The following is a 16,758-nucleotide window of genomic DNA, read 5'->3' on the forward strand; positions in this document are numbered from 1 at the left end:
ATTACTAGCTCGAGGCCCTCCGGGTCATGCTTCTACAGTTCAGCAGCTTTTGTGTGGTTAGGGACGGGATATAGAACGGATTTACTTTCCTTTTTGCCCCCTGTGTCTCTACGTTGACGTCCCGTAGCGATAGTCCGTCCGAAATACAAAGTCCGCAGGTACTGTGCAGTGTGTATGCAGCATCCTCGCCACATATACAGGCCGCAAAATACGGATCTTTTCTGTATGCCCGTTGAGGCGACTCATCTCCAAACAACCGGTCTGCAGATCCGTCCCTTAGGCTGCCAAATTGAGGCTGTGGCTTTTCGCACGATAGTTCATCGCAGTAGTTCGAAGTCATCGAGCTGGGAGTGTGGTAACCATAGGAGTCCAGTGAGCCTAACACCCCGTAATCCGCATCCGTATCGAGAAAAGCTTCGAAATGCACCGTTGTGCCCAACTGCCAGTCTAGCTCATCAACTGCTGATATTTGAAATGGTGGAGCGCACTTGCTCTCCCACGCCTCCATGAAATATGAATCCGCGGCCATGACGGGATTGGAACGCAGTTCTTGAAATACCTGTGAATGACAAGTGAATGTTCCTACATCTATATCTTATATATGTTGGCTTCTCCATTATATTAAGTCCGTAATAGTCAAATAGACAAGTGCAAGATGTGACGAGAGTTGAATAACCTGCGGCATGTATCGCAGGATGTGCGCGTAGGCAAGCAGGATATGTCTATATCAATGCGCTCATTTGTGAAGATATCTCATGACTAAAAATGAGATACAAGAATTCCTGTTCTTGCCATTTCCTTGTTCCATTCTGCGAGCCGTATTATCCCATCCTACGTGATTTTCTTCAGCGACGCGAAAAACGCGAACGAGGTAAGGAAGTGCCACTTATGCCACTAACGCAGAAATATAAACGGCAAAACCACGCCCAAGGCAGGTGCTATAGTCTAATGTGCGTTAATTAATTAAAATATATTTGATGTTACATTCAGATAGTCCTAAAAGAGGTAATAGCTATACTTCATTTCCTCCGGTAAGACGCAACCTATATAATTCCCCCTCACCATTTCGCCAATCCTGGTAAATAGTTTCAGAAGTGTCGACATCGCCATACCTACTGGTGGTGACGTTAAGGATACCACCCATGTTTGCTCTTTTAAGTATCAGCAAGTGTTGTAGAAGACTATCTTCCGGGGTCGTCAACGGCCTTGAGATTTGTCCCATTTCCATGTGCTGTCTTCTCTGGAATTTCCACAACTTGCTGACAGTTCTTGGATCCAAAGAGTGACGCGACTTGGCCGAAAGGGCGGTCGGCATGGGCTTTAGGGTTGTGCTATTTAGAGGCGTGTGAGCCATCGGGCCGTCGAATTCATCGGGTTGGTACACCTCCTGATAGTACTTCGACATGGTGAAGGGCTCCAAACGTATCTGCTTCTCCAAATCCGTGGTGTACTTCGAAGTGAGCGAGCGCGAGAACTCGCCAATGCTTTCACTGTATTGTCCTGTATACTGCAGGTTGTTGCGTTCCTTGCGCTGGAAACTTGGCAAACTGATAGTCGAGTCTACGACACACATCTCATCATCACACATCCGCCTGTTCAACGGACGGAGGGTCTCCCGACCCGAATACTGGTTTCTCTTGTATCCATGCTTCTCCTCCTCCTCATAATCGTCCTCACATTCGTTGGACTCATCATCAGATTCATCGTAATCATCCTCTGAGTCCTCGTCTTCGGAGTCGTCGTCGTCATCTTCCTGTTCCTCTGCAGAAAGCCTGGATAGCTCATGGCCGTTGGAGGTAGCGGAAATAGGCGCCGTTGGTGAAGTTCTTGCCAACTTACCCCGTGTATTAGTATCATACTTTCCGTGGTTACGTTCTGTACTTTCAGTTTTATTATCTTCATCATCCTTATCTGTGACTCGCGGCAGCATCAATTCCCTAGTAGGTGATAAAAATGGCCCCTTTGGTGACATATGCAATCCAAAATCGTATGTTTCCGCACCGAGATATAGAGCCTGTAAATCTGGGGGTAACTCTAAATCCGGATGCCTTAACTCTGGCGACATATGCCGATTTAAGTCCACCTTTGCCTGCAACATGATCGTCAGCAATATGTCCGAATCCCTGAGCACTTGCTTTTTTGTTGGCTCATCGAGGTCACCTATGGTCTTGGAATCAGGACTGAGAGCCATTCCCTTCATTTCGTCCTCCCTGTTGGAGCTGTCTCCTGCTAGCAATTTTGGCTTTTCTAGTAGCTCTTTACCGTCCTTTTTGGCCTTTCTTTCTTTCTTTTGCTTCTTTTCTCTCATGCTTGATGATATGTCCTTCTTTGAGGGTCTCTTGGGTGGAGGTTTAAGGGAATTGCGGCTGGGCTCTCGGCCAGAGGTTGGAAATTGCATAGTTGGACCAAATGGGAACACTGGCTTCTCCTGTTTACTAAATAGTTCTTGGTTGGGTAGAGTCTTGGTCATTGCCAAATATTGGGAGTATACTCCACATAGAAAGTTAAGACTAGACGATCTTAAACCAAATCTATCCGCAACAAGTATTGGCTGAGATAGTAGTACGTTAGCAGGGAACTCATACCTATGGTAAAAACAATAAGCTTCAAAATTAAGATTTAGGCGCTGCGGTGAGTTTGCAGGTACCCACTTTTCCAACTTGCGCTTTTTCCGCTTAGCTAGTTTTATCACATTTTCGAAGTTTATCATAGATAATAGGTTAGAGTTCTTCACGCCTTCTTCTGCGGTTTCATTTACAAAATCTTTTAAAAGTCCACCGGCTTGATGCGAAGATATGTTCATTAACTCAAACACCAAGTCCTTGAAAACGCCTACTGGTCCAGCATCCGTTAACAACTTTTCGTAATCACACTGTTGAAATACAATTGATAAGATATGGACGGCAATTTTAGGGATTATACGGTGCCATATTTCCAAAGCCATTTCATTTGTAGTGTTTTTCGAGGAGGGAACTAGTTTTATTAACCTTGATACTTTGTCCGAACTTAACTGTTGTAAAAACTTGTTAAGTTTTGAATTCGGATCCTTAAATTGCTCTTTGACAAGTTCAAGGTTTTGCCAGTATTTCAATTCGGCTTGATTCGTCTTGTAAGAGAGACCAAACACGTATTTGTATGAATCACTGGCCAAATAGTATGAGGTGGCTGAAACCATCCTAACCTCTGCATCACATATCATGGCCACCACTGTTGGTTTATGTTTGAGAAGATCATCGGATGGAAACTGTGAAACAATGAAGTGGTCTAATTCAACCGCGAAGTTGGAATCAACAATGATTACTGTTTTATTATGACAAAATTTGAAGATCAGTTCACATGTAATTTGAAGCTCTTTCATCGATATTGCAGACATAACTATGATATCAAACTTCCTTGTAGAGGAAAGGTGCCGGAGACTATGTATAGCCTCACTTGGCTTGTAGATATTAGAGCCGTATTTACTCGATTTCCACGAAATAGTTCCCTTGCCCTTTTTAGGAACACTATGAGCTGCGAGTACCACATTGGTCTTCATAAGATTGAGTCTCCATGATAGGACCTGCGTGATAGGAGTATCACCCGCTGTTTCTATTGTTAGTACCTGCCATTAGTTGGATTAAATAGGAATCCACACCGTCATTCAACATACCTAATAGACAAGTAAGCTGCTTGTCATTGCTTTCAACGGCCACCATATCTTTAATTATCTAGATGGTTTGGGATAGCGTTTTGTTGTCGTCTGCTTTGATGGGGGGCTACTTTGATATGGATAATCACTGAAGGCGACCTTCTCATAAGTACACTTCCTGCCCGTCCAATCCGAGCGTTGTCACAAAAGTTCAATATCAAAGTCGGACATTGTCTCGTTTTATAGACTGGCGCGACGTTATAATGTGCGACAAAAATGATGAAACCAAGTCCGCGGACAGCACATGACAGAAGATAAGCATGCAAATGCCTTCTTCGACGCTGCCATGGAATGCCGATGACGGATACAAAAGTTAACTATTGCGACAATGGGGTTGTCATCTGAAGGGATTATAAATGCAGAGGAAGATGGCTAAAATTAGCTAAAAAATCAAAACCAACGACACTCAGCTTACAGTGAGCTAGCTAAGATGGTTTTTTGTCCCTACTCATCTCTATTAGCCTGAAAGGAACACCGTTATAATACCAACTCAGACCCTTGCCTCGATCTCTCACATAGTTCTCTAAAATTTCAAAACATTCTTTCAGTTCTAGCCCATCTAGTAGGCCTTGTTCTATTGCACACCATATCTTCTTCCTCCTATTTATTTGCCGCGAGAAGTTCTTATCAGCATTCCGCCAAGAGGACCCGTAACTATTTTCCAACTCGCGAATGGTGAGCCTTCGTCTGCTTGCGATTTCTATGTCCAAGTGGCTATGTTCACGTTGTTGCAAGGAAAATGAAAACAAGTCTTTGACAGGCCACTCACTGGGAAGCTTTGTATATTCGTCCCATAGCTGCGATATCAGAGAAGGGGATTTGATTAATATCACGCCAAAATTCGGCAATTTACTACAGGGATCGTCTTCTTGTACAATAACAGTACGCTCCCCTGAATTAGGGTATTGAGTAACCAAGGAGTTTCCACGGAAATTGAAGGCCTGCATATTCGCCTTAGGCTTTTTGGTTTCGGGAGGAACGGATGATGCAAGAATTGCGGTTCTTTTCGGCGGAGCCCTTCTAGGCAACAGCCCATTCAAGGTTTGGATAACAGTATCTACAACTTCAGACATAACAGCATTTGAGCCAGTAACCTCAGCAAGTTGTTCATTCTGCGAGCGATTTCCCTGTGAGTACCGATAACGAGCGGATTCAAGGGATGCTGCATCAATCTTCGCAATTAGCTCTCTAAATTCGCTTTTGAAATGTACAATCTGGTCTATGACACACTGAATATGGTTAGATGAATCTTCAAGCTCTGATTCTATACCATGCTCGGCATTTTCTCGAGGAATAAATGAGGAGATACTGTCTACAGCAGTTTTGTCAGTAATGAGGGCCTCCGAAATGATATCTTTTGTGGCCAGCGATGGTATCGCGCCTTGATTACCAGCATCAAAGATCGTCTCGCTTTTTGGTTGTGTGAAGTCAAAACAATCTGAGAAGGGCCGAGCTTGAAATGAAGAGGTGTAGCTGAAGGCATCCTTGTCCAAATATTTCACATCGGATATCGTTTCAAAGCCTGAAACAAGGCTTCCCTTGCTTAATTGCAACTCAACCTTTTCTACTTGAGTCGCGTCCTCGCCAGCTTGTGATAGACAGAAAGTTGTCTCTAACCCTTTAGTGCCATATAGTGGTTCGTTTGCCACATTTTCGCTGTCGCTAACAGAACCTGTAGGGCTGCCACTGTCATCTACCAACGCTTGCAATTTTCTGTTAACCTTAATGATGCCCATTTCCAAGTGTTAAGTAAAGTGCAGGAGAAGACCCCCAAAGAAGCCTCGCAGTTATGCCTCGCGAGTGGTGTGTTTATAGCTAAGCGTGTCTGTCAAGCTTGTGCACCAGAGACCCTGATCCTTACCTAGTAGGAGCTAGCCGGAAGAATAAGTCAAATGCGCTAACACGTAACCGTTGCCTGCCTGTATGCCTCGAACTTTCTCTCAGAATTCACGCCCGATCCGATGCGCTCTCCCAAAAGTTGCCCACTAAGTTTCTTAAGGATAATACGCCCTAATAGATGGTAAGCAGCACGCGATGCTTGTGGATTATCTGTACTCCTATAAAGCACACAGGTGTTTGTGTCTGTGCTTCCTCTTATATTTGGTTTCGTTAATCAAGCACTACTGCACTAAAAGGCTTGTAGCAGCCATTTCCCCGGCAGACTCACCACGCACCTAGACTGCCATTTAAACAACCATCCTAGACTACGTGAAGGCGCTTGTATGTCTGATAGGTTATGGAGCCACAGTAATATGGAATAGCGGACATGTGATGTGATCAAGATTTCGAACACTTATCACGTGATTCAATAGGACGCCAAATGCATTATGTAATACAAAGAGGATACACTATCCCCCTAGTTTTAAGAATTATCGAAACTTCAAGGAATTGGTAAAACAGGTTTCGTAAGCGCAGTTTTGAATCTGCTAGTAGTAATTGGATTCCCAAATTCGTCAATAGGTTCTAACTCGAGGGATTCTTCTGTGACGTTGGAAACTATTGCACTAGAGGCAACCATTCTCTTGCGCATGCTGTGATATTGTAACGAAACCTCGTCGATCAGCCTATCGTATTGCACATCAATATCATCCGAATTGGGTAACATTGCGTCGTTCAGATCGTGCTCAATTACGTCTGAAATGACTGGTTCATCGCTATCCTCCTTATCCGCAGCACTAGTCGAACCGTCGCGGAAATCCGATATATCGTCTTTCAATTCCTCCACCAGCGCGTTATAGACCTTCAAATCTTCCAGTTTTTCTAATAGAGCCCCAGGATCATCTACATCATCATCATATGCGCCGAGAGCATAAGCTTTCGCCATATCATCCAGGTCTCTGCCAAGAAGTTGGTAATCTACCTTTATATCCTGAATAACATCATCGCGGGCGTCTATATGTTTTTGAATGACAGCTGGAAAGGACTGGTCTTGAACCGGGGCTCTATGGTGATGTTTATCGGAAGAATTTTCAGCCGATTCGTTGATATCGGCCTGCACGGAACTGTCTTGTATCTCTTCTTCTGAGTCCGAAAAGTTAATTGTTTCGACGATACGCGATGCTTCCCTTGGCTTGCGCAATGATTTGAGATCCTTTTTTGTCAGCAATTTGGATGATTTGCGCTCGACGATGTCACTCACGGCAGGCTCGCGCTCGACTATGTCGTTGATGGCGGGTTCGCGCTCGACTATGTCGTTGATGGCGGGTTCGCGCTCGACGATGTCGTTGATGGCGGGTTCGCGCTCGACGATGTCGTTGATGGCGGGTTCGCGCTCGACGGTATCGTTCATGGCTGGTTCGCGCTCCAAAACGTCACCCAGCAATGATCCCCTATTTTGCTTAAACAACGATATCTTCGGTTTTGATTTAATAGCAGATTGGTCCCAGTTCGTTTGAAACCTGCCGTGAATCTCATCCGCTGGCTTAGCACCAATTAGGCGCGCAAAAAGCTCGCTGTCAAACCCATCGTCATCAAGTGTACTTGACCGGGTATCTTGCTGGTCTAGCAAATAGCGATTGCGAGGAAAGCTGAATGTATTCGCCTTTGTTTCTTTCTTCACATTTTCAACCTCGTAGATATCCAACTTCGGAGCAAAGCCGACTGACTTCTTGGAGGAAGTTGTTGGACGGCGATTTTTCAGGATCGGCCGAGGGGTAACAGGGGCTTTCTCCATTTTTGAGAGTTTCTCAGCCCGCAGCTTATTGACCTGCGCAAAAAATGAAGCTTGGGCGGCTCCACCAGGCACTACCGAGGGCATATACGTGCCATCATAGTCATTATCATCTTCATCTTCATCTTCATCCTCATATTCTGAGTTCCCGTTGTCCTCGTTGTCCCATCCAAGGGCGAGCTTGGCAGACTCATAATCGTACTGGCTCTCGGAAGGGTCAAAGTCGTCATCGCTATCGAGATCTGTCTGTTCAAGCTGCCTGACAAGTTCATCAAACGAGTATATGTCGTCGTGGTCAATGGCGTTCACGCGGGACACAGGCCCACTCTCTGCCGCTTCCACAGGCGTGCCAACATCAACGCTCTCACGAGGAGCTGTGATGCCCATCTCCTCAAGGACTTCGTAAAACTCATCCAACCCGCCGGCATCTTCTGCAGGCTGCTGCGGCGCTAAGTCCTGCTCAAGACGCTCCTCGGCTGCCTGGTCGGGCCGTGCAGCCCCAGTATCTTGACTTTTATGGCCCGCGTCAGACGCACTGGCGGCGCGGCCCGCGCGCTGCACGTTGCCGCCAGCGCGGCGTACCGAGCCGCCCGTCACGTTGCCGTCCTCGTCCAGCTCCTCGCGGATCTCCATCAACGGCAGCCCCTCCTCCGCGGCATCCACCCGCTTCGCGCCCGCTTCCGGGCCGCCTGCGCGACGCACCGCGCCGCTCGTCACGTTGCCGTCCTCGTCCAGCTCCTCGCGGATCTCCATCAGCGGCAGTCCGTCTTCCCCCGATGACTCAGCCGCCCAGTCCGCGCCGCCCGCGCCGTCCAGCGCCGCCAGCTCACGCAGCGTGCTTTTCGCGTGCGCGATCTGCACCCGGAACTGGTCTTGCGCGTCCTCCAGCAACCGCAACCGCCCTTCCACCCAGGCCACCGCCTCCGCGGGCTGCTTTTCCACATAATACTCACACCCCAGGCTCAGGTACACCCGCGTGGACAGAATCACTTCGCCGAACACCAGTCCGCGCACTCCGGAGCCGCCGTCACCCGCATGCGCCGCGTACTTCTCGGGATCATACTCCACCAGCCGCTGCCGCAACGCAATAAAGTGCCCTCGCTGCTCCTCCAAAAACTCCGCCTTCTTCTCCAGGTTCCCTAGCGTCCGCTCTACCTGCTCGCTGAGTTCGCTCATCGTGGCCGCGTCCTGCAAGTATAGGACATCGAAGATCATCTCCCCGCGCTTTTCAAAACTGCCCTCTCAAAAGAAACGACCGGACACACCTGCCCAGTCGGACACACGTACAAAGTGACACGTTAGTACCTGGCCGCCAGCTTTCCTGGCCGGCCCGCCTGGGGTTCGCGCCCGCACAGCTGCGCGGGATCCCGTCCACGATAGTGTCCGTGTCTGTCGCCTGTCGGCTGCCGCCCAGCGTGTCCTGCGGTTGTTTCTGCGCGAAAGCCATCGAAAAAAACAAAACCAATGCGTAAAAGTTTTTCTTGTCCGGTCCGTCCCCCTATTAAAAGCTTTGACGGCCAGCAAAAGCCTCTTAAACAAAGCACCCACTGGCAGGATCGCTTCTTCTGCGAAAGAGCTTGTTCCGATATCCAGGAGCGTGGTGGACGTCAAGCGACTAGGACTTCGTCGAACGGGAGCTTTAAACCCGAGGTTGTTCAAGAAACCCGCGAGGAGGCGGCCGCAGGCTTTTCTTTTTTGACGCTCGCTTTGCCACCCGGACAGCAAAGGAGGCCCGAGCGGACCCGGACAGGTTGCGCCGTACAGAATGCCCACGCCCAGCGCGCAGCTGGATCAAGGCATCATAAGCTCCAATGGCGGCACGAGCGGGGTGTCGGCGTCGTCGACGCGGTTCCGGCACCGGAAGATCAGCGTGAAGCAGAAGCTGCGGGTGTACAAGGCGTCGGATCTCAAGGACCTGGACCAGGATGAGCTCCAGCAGCGGGAGCTGCAGGAGATTGAGACGGGGGTGGAGAAGAATGAGGAGCGTGAGGTGCACCTGCACAAGATCCTGCAGAAGAACCAGCTCCAGCTGCAGGACTTGTACATTCCGACGCCGGACGCGTCGCGAGTGTGGAAGGAGTTTGACGAGATGTATCAGGGGCGGTTCACGACGCCTGCGAGCTACATTCAATTCTCGGTGCAGCTGGAAGATTGCTGCGGGCCGGCGTATAACATGGACGAGCGGGACGAGGCGTACCTGGCCGAGCTAAATGGCGGGGAGTCGGAGGCGCTGACGGAGGATGAGTTCGAGCTGTTAATGACCAACTTCGAGTCTGCGATTCGCGAGCGGCAGCCGTTTTTGGCGATGGACCCCGAGAGCCTGCTGATGTACGAGGATCTGAAGCCGACGATGCTGAAGAACGACATCGGGGATGCGGGCCTGAAGACGGAGCTTGCAGCGGAGCTACAGCTGGGCGATCAGCCCTTTGTCACGAAGTTTGATAGCCCGGCGACGCTGCGAACGCGCAACATGGTGGAGCTCATCGAGAAGTATGGCGCCGAGGTTTACGAGTACTGGAAGAAGCGGAAGGTCGAGGTTGCGGGCGGTTCGATTATTCCCTCGCTTAAGGCAGAGCGCAGCACAGATAAGGACGACAATGACCCATACTTTTGTTTTCGTAGAAGAGAGGTCAGGCAGACGCGGAAGACGCGGAGGGTGGACACACAGAACAGCCAAAAACTGCGCCTTTTATACCAGCAGTTGCAGTATACTAAAGAGCTTGCGCTTCTTGTTGCAAAGCGAGAAAAGATGTCCATGGACATGCTTTTACGCGACCGCGAAATATTCCAGTTGCGCTGCGATATTAAGACGGTGAAGCGAGGCTTGGGTATCAAGGGCGAGGACGAGCTGCTCATATCGCAGAAGCGGCGCAAGCTCGTCAGCAATGTGATCACCAACAAGAAATACGTGTCGACGCAGGCAGATGCCGCTGCCCTACGGAGACTCAGGGTGGCAAAGGTGAAAGATAAGAAGTTACTAAGCAAGCAGCTGTCATCCACAGACCTAAAGCGCCAACAATCCCAGCTGCAGAAGCTGGACCAACAGCAGCGGCAGCAGCAGCAGCAACAACAACCACAAATAAATGGCGCCCAATGTCAGCAGGATGGCTCTGGGGTATCGCATGTATACGTTAAGCTCCCAACATCGAAGATCCCGGATATCGTTTTGGAGGATGTTGACAAGGTGCTATCGATGAAAGAAAGGAACACCAAGCGGTTCGTGGAGGAGAAGATGAAGAAAAGGCGCGAAGAGGATGGTGACATATTTTTCAATCTTACCGATGACCCATATAACCCTGTCTTTGAAATCACCATTCCGCAGAACATATCTCCTACGAACGCTCCGTTTTCGTCTATCGTTTCTTCTAACTTCGAAATAAGCAGGTCATACTACACCCCAAACTTACAGAATTGCATAACGGGCAACACCAATTCTGTTCTAGCATATAATAAAGAGGGAGAAATCGTCGAGAGCCAGAAGTATAAGAAAATTGAGTTCTACAGCCCATTTGAAGAGAAAAATGATTCGCATACGCGGGAGATTCCGGTGCGATTCAGGCGGCGCTTGGGCCGTTATGGCGTAGAGTATATCGACCGAAAGGACGTTTCCCGTAACCCCAGCGACCTCCTAGGCGAGTTCATGGATTTTTCCCTGATAGCAGAGCAGGAACAGTCCTCCGACGCCGTTAACGTCTACGACTCTCAGCTGGACGAATTGTTCCGTCTTCACGACAAATGGAAATACGACTCAGACCACAATGCATACGGCATCAAGTTCTCTGACGAGCCGTCCCGGCTAAATCAAATCAGTAACGAAACCCAGGTTATCAGGTTTGGAACAATGCTCGGTACCAAATCTTATGAACAACTACGCGAAGCTACGCTTAAGTATCGCCAAAATGTCATGGCCCAAAGAAAGAAATTAGTTAACGCACAAAGGCAGCAGCAGCAGCAGCAGCAAGAGCAGCAAGAGCAAGAGCATCAGCAAGCATAGCACCATGTCTCCTAGTCCCGCCAGCCGTCATCTACGTGCTCGGACGCATAGTTGTCACCGCTGGTGATTCAAGAGCTGGACTGCCTGTTATCCATACTAACCATAGAGACTTTAATTTTCTTGCATACTTTGGTTACATTCATTGTTCAGTTCTCACGTTAACGACTTTATCAAATATTAGGCACTTTTACTAATGAACTCCATACCTTGTATATTTAAAGAAAATGTAATAATAGTACGTAACCTTGCTCTTTCTTGGCATATATGCTCTGCTTAAAGTCATCATCTGCTCTGATTGCTTAATTACCGAAGTTTGCCAAGGCCGCTGCTCCATCGGTTCCCCTCGGTCTCCCCATCACGTGATATTATCGGTTCCGGGCTGCGAATGGCTTCTCCCGCGTACGTAACATGCAACTAATTACACAACCATACCAAAAGTACATCCAACATCCTAAATATATACTTCTACAACACATTGGTATATAGAAACTTGCTGCATTGTTGGACGGTTAGCATGTGCAGTGTGCTGCGCTTTCAGCGAAATATGGCCAGCTGGGTGAAGCGGCATGTGTTCACCTTTGATTTGGGGGACATCCAGGAGAAAAGAGGTAGCGACAGTGGTTCGGGACAGTCTAGAAGCACTGCCGATAGATATTTCAATGCTGTTTTTGGTCTGGGGTTGTTACTATTCTGCATTGTATGCATGGCGTACTTAAGCCCTTTTCTGGGTTCGGATTTACCGCAGTGCCGGTCCGTGACGATGTATCCGTCGTACGCACTGGTACAAGGCTTCGATCGTCGGTTCTCGCGGCTTGGGCGGAAGTACCATCTCTACCTCTACCGGGAGGCCGGCAAGGACAACGGCTTTTCGGATGATAACGAAATCCATCTTGACGGCATTCCAGTGCTGTTTATACCCGGGAACGCTGGTACGTACAAGCAGGTACGATCGATTGCGGCGGCGACCGCCAATCTGTACTACGGTGAGATGCGCGACGCGCTGAATAACAATAACACGAAGAACTTAGACTTCTTTACTGCGGACTTCAATGAGGACTTTACGGCTTTTCATGGCCGCACGATGCTTGACCAGGCCGAGTACTGCAACGATGCCATCCGATACATCCTAAGTATTTATGAGTTGAGCGACAAGTACAGAGCTTCGGGCGAGCCGTTGCCGACTTCCGTTTTGGTGGTCGGGCATTCGATGGGGGGTATTGTCGCGCGGGTGATGACGACGTTGAAGAACCATATTCCACAGAGCATAAACACAATTCTTACGCTTTCGTCACCACATTCTACAGCGCCAGCTACATTTGATGGTGATATATTGAAGATATATAACGCGATGAATGCGTTCTGGGAAAGCAAGTTCAGGGACAGAGACAAGGACCCCTTCTATGCCGAGAATGTCTCTGTGATATCTATCACTGGTGGTGTTTTAGATTCTGTCCTGCCGGCAGATTACACTTCATTAGAGGGAATTATTCCATCCGATAATGGATTTACTACTTACACGACCACTATCCCCTGGGTATGGACTCCTATTGACCACTTAGCTATTGTGTGGTGTGACCAGCTACGAATAGTAGTGGCAAAATTACTCCTAGAATTGGTCGATCGGACATCTGCCAGCAAGACGCGTCCTCTTCCTGACCGGATGAGGCTAGCGAGAAGATCCCTACTCAGTGGCCTCGAAAGTTCAGCTTCTGCTGATTTCCATCTGTGGGACAACGAGGATTATATCTTTCAGCCAAAAGTTGCTCCTGGTGCCTTAACTACCGCCCAAGAGATGTCTCCTATTCTATTGAACGTGGAAACATACGATACTTTGAATGAGTACAACTACCTTGCCATACCCCACAATGAGCCAAATTTGCGCTTTTCGTTACTCACATCTTTAGAAAATTTGGAGGAACTCCATATTCTATTTTGTCAAAATTATAATGAACATAACAGCAACGGACCCATTGAATATTCCTCAAGATGTGTATCCCCTTCGCAAGATTTCATTCATGTCCCCAGATCTTTTGAAAATTCAAAATACCCGTCAGAAAGTTCGGTAGGGAGTGCTAGTCTGCCATTCAAGGCCCTTCATTTTAACCAGACCTTACTATCGAAGTATGACTTTATTAAATTCCGTAAACCATCGAAAAGCTCATTCAAGGACGAAGATTTTGTACTCGTGGAGCTCAGTACAACGGACTGGCAGACTACTGTGAACTGTAATCCTTTCCAACTACTATTATCCAGTGCCAAGTTCGCTCACAACGCTTCGTCCGCGCCGTTCATCCAGACGTTCCGTTTCCCATATTTATCCAGTTCATTGGTTTCATACAAATTAGATGTGAGCTATACAGGAGAAAATCTTGTTTTCGAGCCTTTCATAGCCCAGTCGATTGATTCACCATTTGAGACAAAGTGGCATCTCAGGTTACGCGATTCTGTGACGATCACAATTCATAGCGAGGCACCGTTCATCCCTTTTGAGAGCCACTACGATAAATCGGTAAAATTAAGACTGATTGCTCCACCAGATTGTAATATTAATCTATCATTATCCATAAACTGGTACATGACATTAAAATTTCTGTTTATTCGGTATCGGTTGGCTGTAGCAGCATTACCTCTCAGCCTCGTCTCGTTTGTCTTAGCCAACCAATTCGCCCTCTACTACAGCTCCTCATTCTTCCCTGATTTTTCTACCACATTAAGGGCCGTGACTTCAAAGTTTTGGCTAAAACTTACCCTTTCCAGTATTTTACTAACTCCCATTTTGAACATTTCATTCATTCAGCGGCTAATACACTCTCTGGATCCCAGTGGCGTGAATAGCCCGTTCCTGATTCGCAAGAAAAATATAATGACTGCAGCTTATTATTTGGGTATTCGAGAGATTTTTATGTGCTGGATTGGTCCACTATTGAGCTGTATAACCTTGTCTTTGGTTTATATGCTTGCTTTTGGAATATCGACTTTGGAATCATGTGTTCGTAGGGTATCTTGTTACATGAGCACTGCCATTTCCAAGACGCGGATGAAAGAAATATGGTTGAAGGATGAATGTGAATATGAGGAAGGCCTTGTTTTACGAAGACGTATTGGTAGCGGCATTATGATTCTGGCGGTAGTACTCTATGTGCCATACCAACTGGTCTTCGTGTTGTTGTTTCTAGTACAGTTGAACACAGTCATAAAATTGAACATAAACTATTTCAACACAAAGCGGCATTCCAACTTGAGAAATTACAATTCCTCTTATCTTTTATTGATGCTCTGCGTGCTACCCATTAATGCACCCATGGTATTCGTCTTTTTACACAACTTTGGGAGACGCTGGGTTACATCATTTAGATCCCATCATAATTGTCTAGCGATCCTTCCTATAATACTACTTGTCTGTGACAATGCTGGCCTCCGGATACCGCGCTCCCACTGCATCGAAAGAATTAGTAAGTTGATAACCATCGGTTCCTTCCTTTACCTTTCATTGTATTCGGTAATATATGGTATCAGAAACCTGTTCTGGGCTCACCATTTGGTGAACCTCATATCTGGATGGTTACTCTTCACCTCTTTGGACCTTACATCAAATAATTAAGTTTCATGGTATCTAGCCCCAATATTGGATGATAAAGTGGCCCATAATCTCTTATGAAGTTAAGCTAAAAAATTTAGACAGTTTGAACAGATAATTAAATTACCTACCCCAATCTTATTTGCTAAATCATCTGTAGTCACATAGACATTTCAGGGTAATTCTACAAAATGTTTATCGGTGCTGCTAGTTGCAATCACTTCCGGTTTGACTTGTAGGAGTCTTGAAGACGTTGGTTTGCATGTCATGCGCACCGCACTCAACGCCAGAAGAACTATTTTCGTGAGTGATACTGGCTCTTGCCCAGAATATTTTGGCCTCCTCTTCAACCTCAGTATTGGGCGTACGAATTTGCACGACGGTATCTTCCGAGAATTCAGTTTCCAATGAATCCTGATTGAAAGCGAATTGCCCACTAGTATGTGGCGTAGGGTTCACTCTATATTGACATTTTTCGATATCAATGACGGTATTATCCCCCCCCGTACATTGATGTGGACTACTACCCCCATTGTTAGAATAGCGTCCATGTCGATATCCCGATCCACAATTTTCTGAGGAGCTAAAACTACCTGCATCATTCTTTGAATCTGTGTACCAGGATTCAGCTTTGTACCTAGAAGTAAGAGAGTGGGCGTTCAAAAAAGGTGGGACTGTTGCGTTGTTGGCTGCTGTTGCCCACACAGATGACAGTGGTAGCGACAGTGAGACGAGTAAGACCGCAATATACACCAAAGAATCTGTTATATTTTTCTCGCAAGCGAAAGCCAGTATGAACAGAATACTCGGACATATAATTGTCTGAGTAGACATAATGAAGAGTATGTGTAAGCCATCAAATTGTTTTAGACCTAGGAAGCGTCTTAATCTGATTGCAAGAAGCAGCTTAACGGATAGTAACAAAAAAATGAAATTGACAGATATGGCCATACAAATGTACGCAATGCTCAGAAAGAATGTATCGCCGATGTTATCGATATCCTGGTATACAGCCATCACTGAAAGGACAGCAGAAACCAGGTAAAAGCACACGGTTGTGAACCCTATTATAGCGGAAACCGCAGTTAAGAAGATGCCTAACCGTCTGTGAGTGCCTGCTCGAAAGATTACGTGAACTTGGAGAACCAATGAAACCTGTATAGAGGCTATAAGCGAAACCATGGAGATATTGGTAGCGACAAACAGGCGAATATCACTCCGATTCACGCATTGAGGGAATAGTGTCAGTGTGAATATAGAAGAAGAAAACCCCCCGAGCAAGCCAGACAACACCAGAATGCCATGGATGACTGTAAGCAGGAGTGATATCTGGTTAACGATGTAAATGGGTGTCCTTTTCCTTTTAGTCACCATCCATAGGATTATCAACGCCAGAGCTGCTGCCGCTATCTTTGCGCCAGTAAATACCCCCAACATGACGTTTTCATTAATATACTCTTGTAAGTCCTCAAACTTTATTGTCGACTCGTTACTGAACTTTGACATGTAGGTTAGCATGGATTGACTGGGATCATAGTTTGGATCATAATACTGTTCCACAAAGCTAGATACCTCTTCACCCATTTTTCAAATACCAGTTACCTAACCTCAGAGCAGGGTGCGTTCAGGGCACTTACCTTCACGCTTTTAGAGCAGCACAACGTGAGTTTTTATACCTTATTCTAACACTATGTGACTGTATTCCTCATGTTGAGCGCGACTCATACATCACTTTCAGGCTACATTCAAGGTACCACATACTGTAGTAAGCAGAGCGATCTATGTAATTACCATTTTTGGAAATTACAATGTTTAAAAATGTAGCTCAG

General features: G+C 47.0%; 6 protein-coding genes across 6 annotated transcripts; 2 read left to right on the forward strand and 4 right to left on the reverse strand.

Moving 5' to 3' along the window:
- Positions 1-1,012: 1,012 nt before the first annotated feature.
- OSW2 (Osw2p) lies at positions 1,013-3,695 on the reverse strand (the record flags this gene model as incomplete). The annotated part of the gene is made up of 2 exons (NM_212200.1): positions 1,013-3,582; positions 3,650-3,695. The coding sequence occupies 2 exons, from the start codon at positions 3,693-3,695 to the stop codon at positions 1,013-1,015; spliced, it is 2,616 nt and encodes an 871-aa protein (NP_986064.1).
- Positions 3,696-4,113: 418 nt separating this feature from the next.
- On the reverse strand, positions 4,114-5,424 carry AGOS_AFR518C (AFR518Cp; the record flags this gene model as incomplete). Its single annotated transcript, NM_212201.1, has 1 exon — positions 4,114-5,424. One exon carries the CDS (start codon positions 5,422-5,424, stop codon positions 4,114-4,116), a length of 1,311 nt encoding a protein of 436 aa, NP_986065.1.
- Positions 5,425-6,068: 644 nt separating this feature from the next.
- On the reverse strand, positions 6,069-8,534 carry BUD27 (prefoldin-like protein; the record flags this gene model as incomplete). Its single annotated transcript, NM_212202.2, has 1 exon — positions 6,069-8,534. The coding sequence occupies one exon, from the start codon at positions 8,532-8,534 to the stop codon at positions 6,069-6,071; it is 2,466 nt and encodes an 821-aa protein (NP_986066.2).
- A 589-nt stretch (positions 8,535-9,123) lies between these two features.
- On the forward strand, positions 9,124-11,352 carry EPL1 (Epl1p; the record flags this gene model as incomplete). The annotated part of the gene is made up of 1 exon (NM_212203.2): positions 9,124-11,352. The coding sequence occupies one exon, from the start codon at positions 9,124-9,126 to the stop codon at positions 11,350-11,352; it is 2,229 nt and encodes a 742-aa protein (NP_986067.2).
- Positions 11,353-11,866: 514 nt separating this feature from the next.
- BST1 (Bst1p) lies at positions 11,867-14,953 on the forward strand (the record flags this gene model as incomplete). Its single annotated transcript, NM_212204.2, has 1 exon — positions 11,867-14,953. One exon carries the CDS (start codon positions 11,867-11,869, stop codon positions 14,951-14,953), a length of 3,087 nt encoding a protein of 1,028 aa, NP_986068.2.
- A 183-nt stretch (positions 14,954-15,136) lies between these two features.
- Positions 15,137-16,513, reverse strand: STE2 (alpha-factor pheromone receptor STE2; the record flags this gene model as incomplete). The annotated part of the gene is made up of 1 exon (NM_212205.2): positions 15,137-16,513. The coding sequence occupies one exon, from the start codon at positions 16,511-16,513 to the stop codon at positions 15,137-15,139; it is 1,377 nt and encodes a 458-aa protein (NP_986069.1).
- Positions 16,514-16,758: the final 245 nt, after the last annotated feature.

Source organism: Eremothecium gossypii, chromosome VI (assembly GCF_000091025.4).
Source record: "Eremothecium gossypii ATCC 10895 chromosome VI, complete sequence".
Classification (NCBI taxonomy): Eukaryota; Fungi; Ascomycota; class Saccharomycetes; order Saccharomycetales; family Saccharomycetaceae; genus Eremothecium; species Eremothecium gossypii.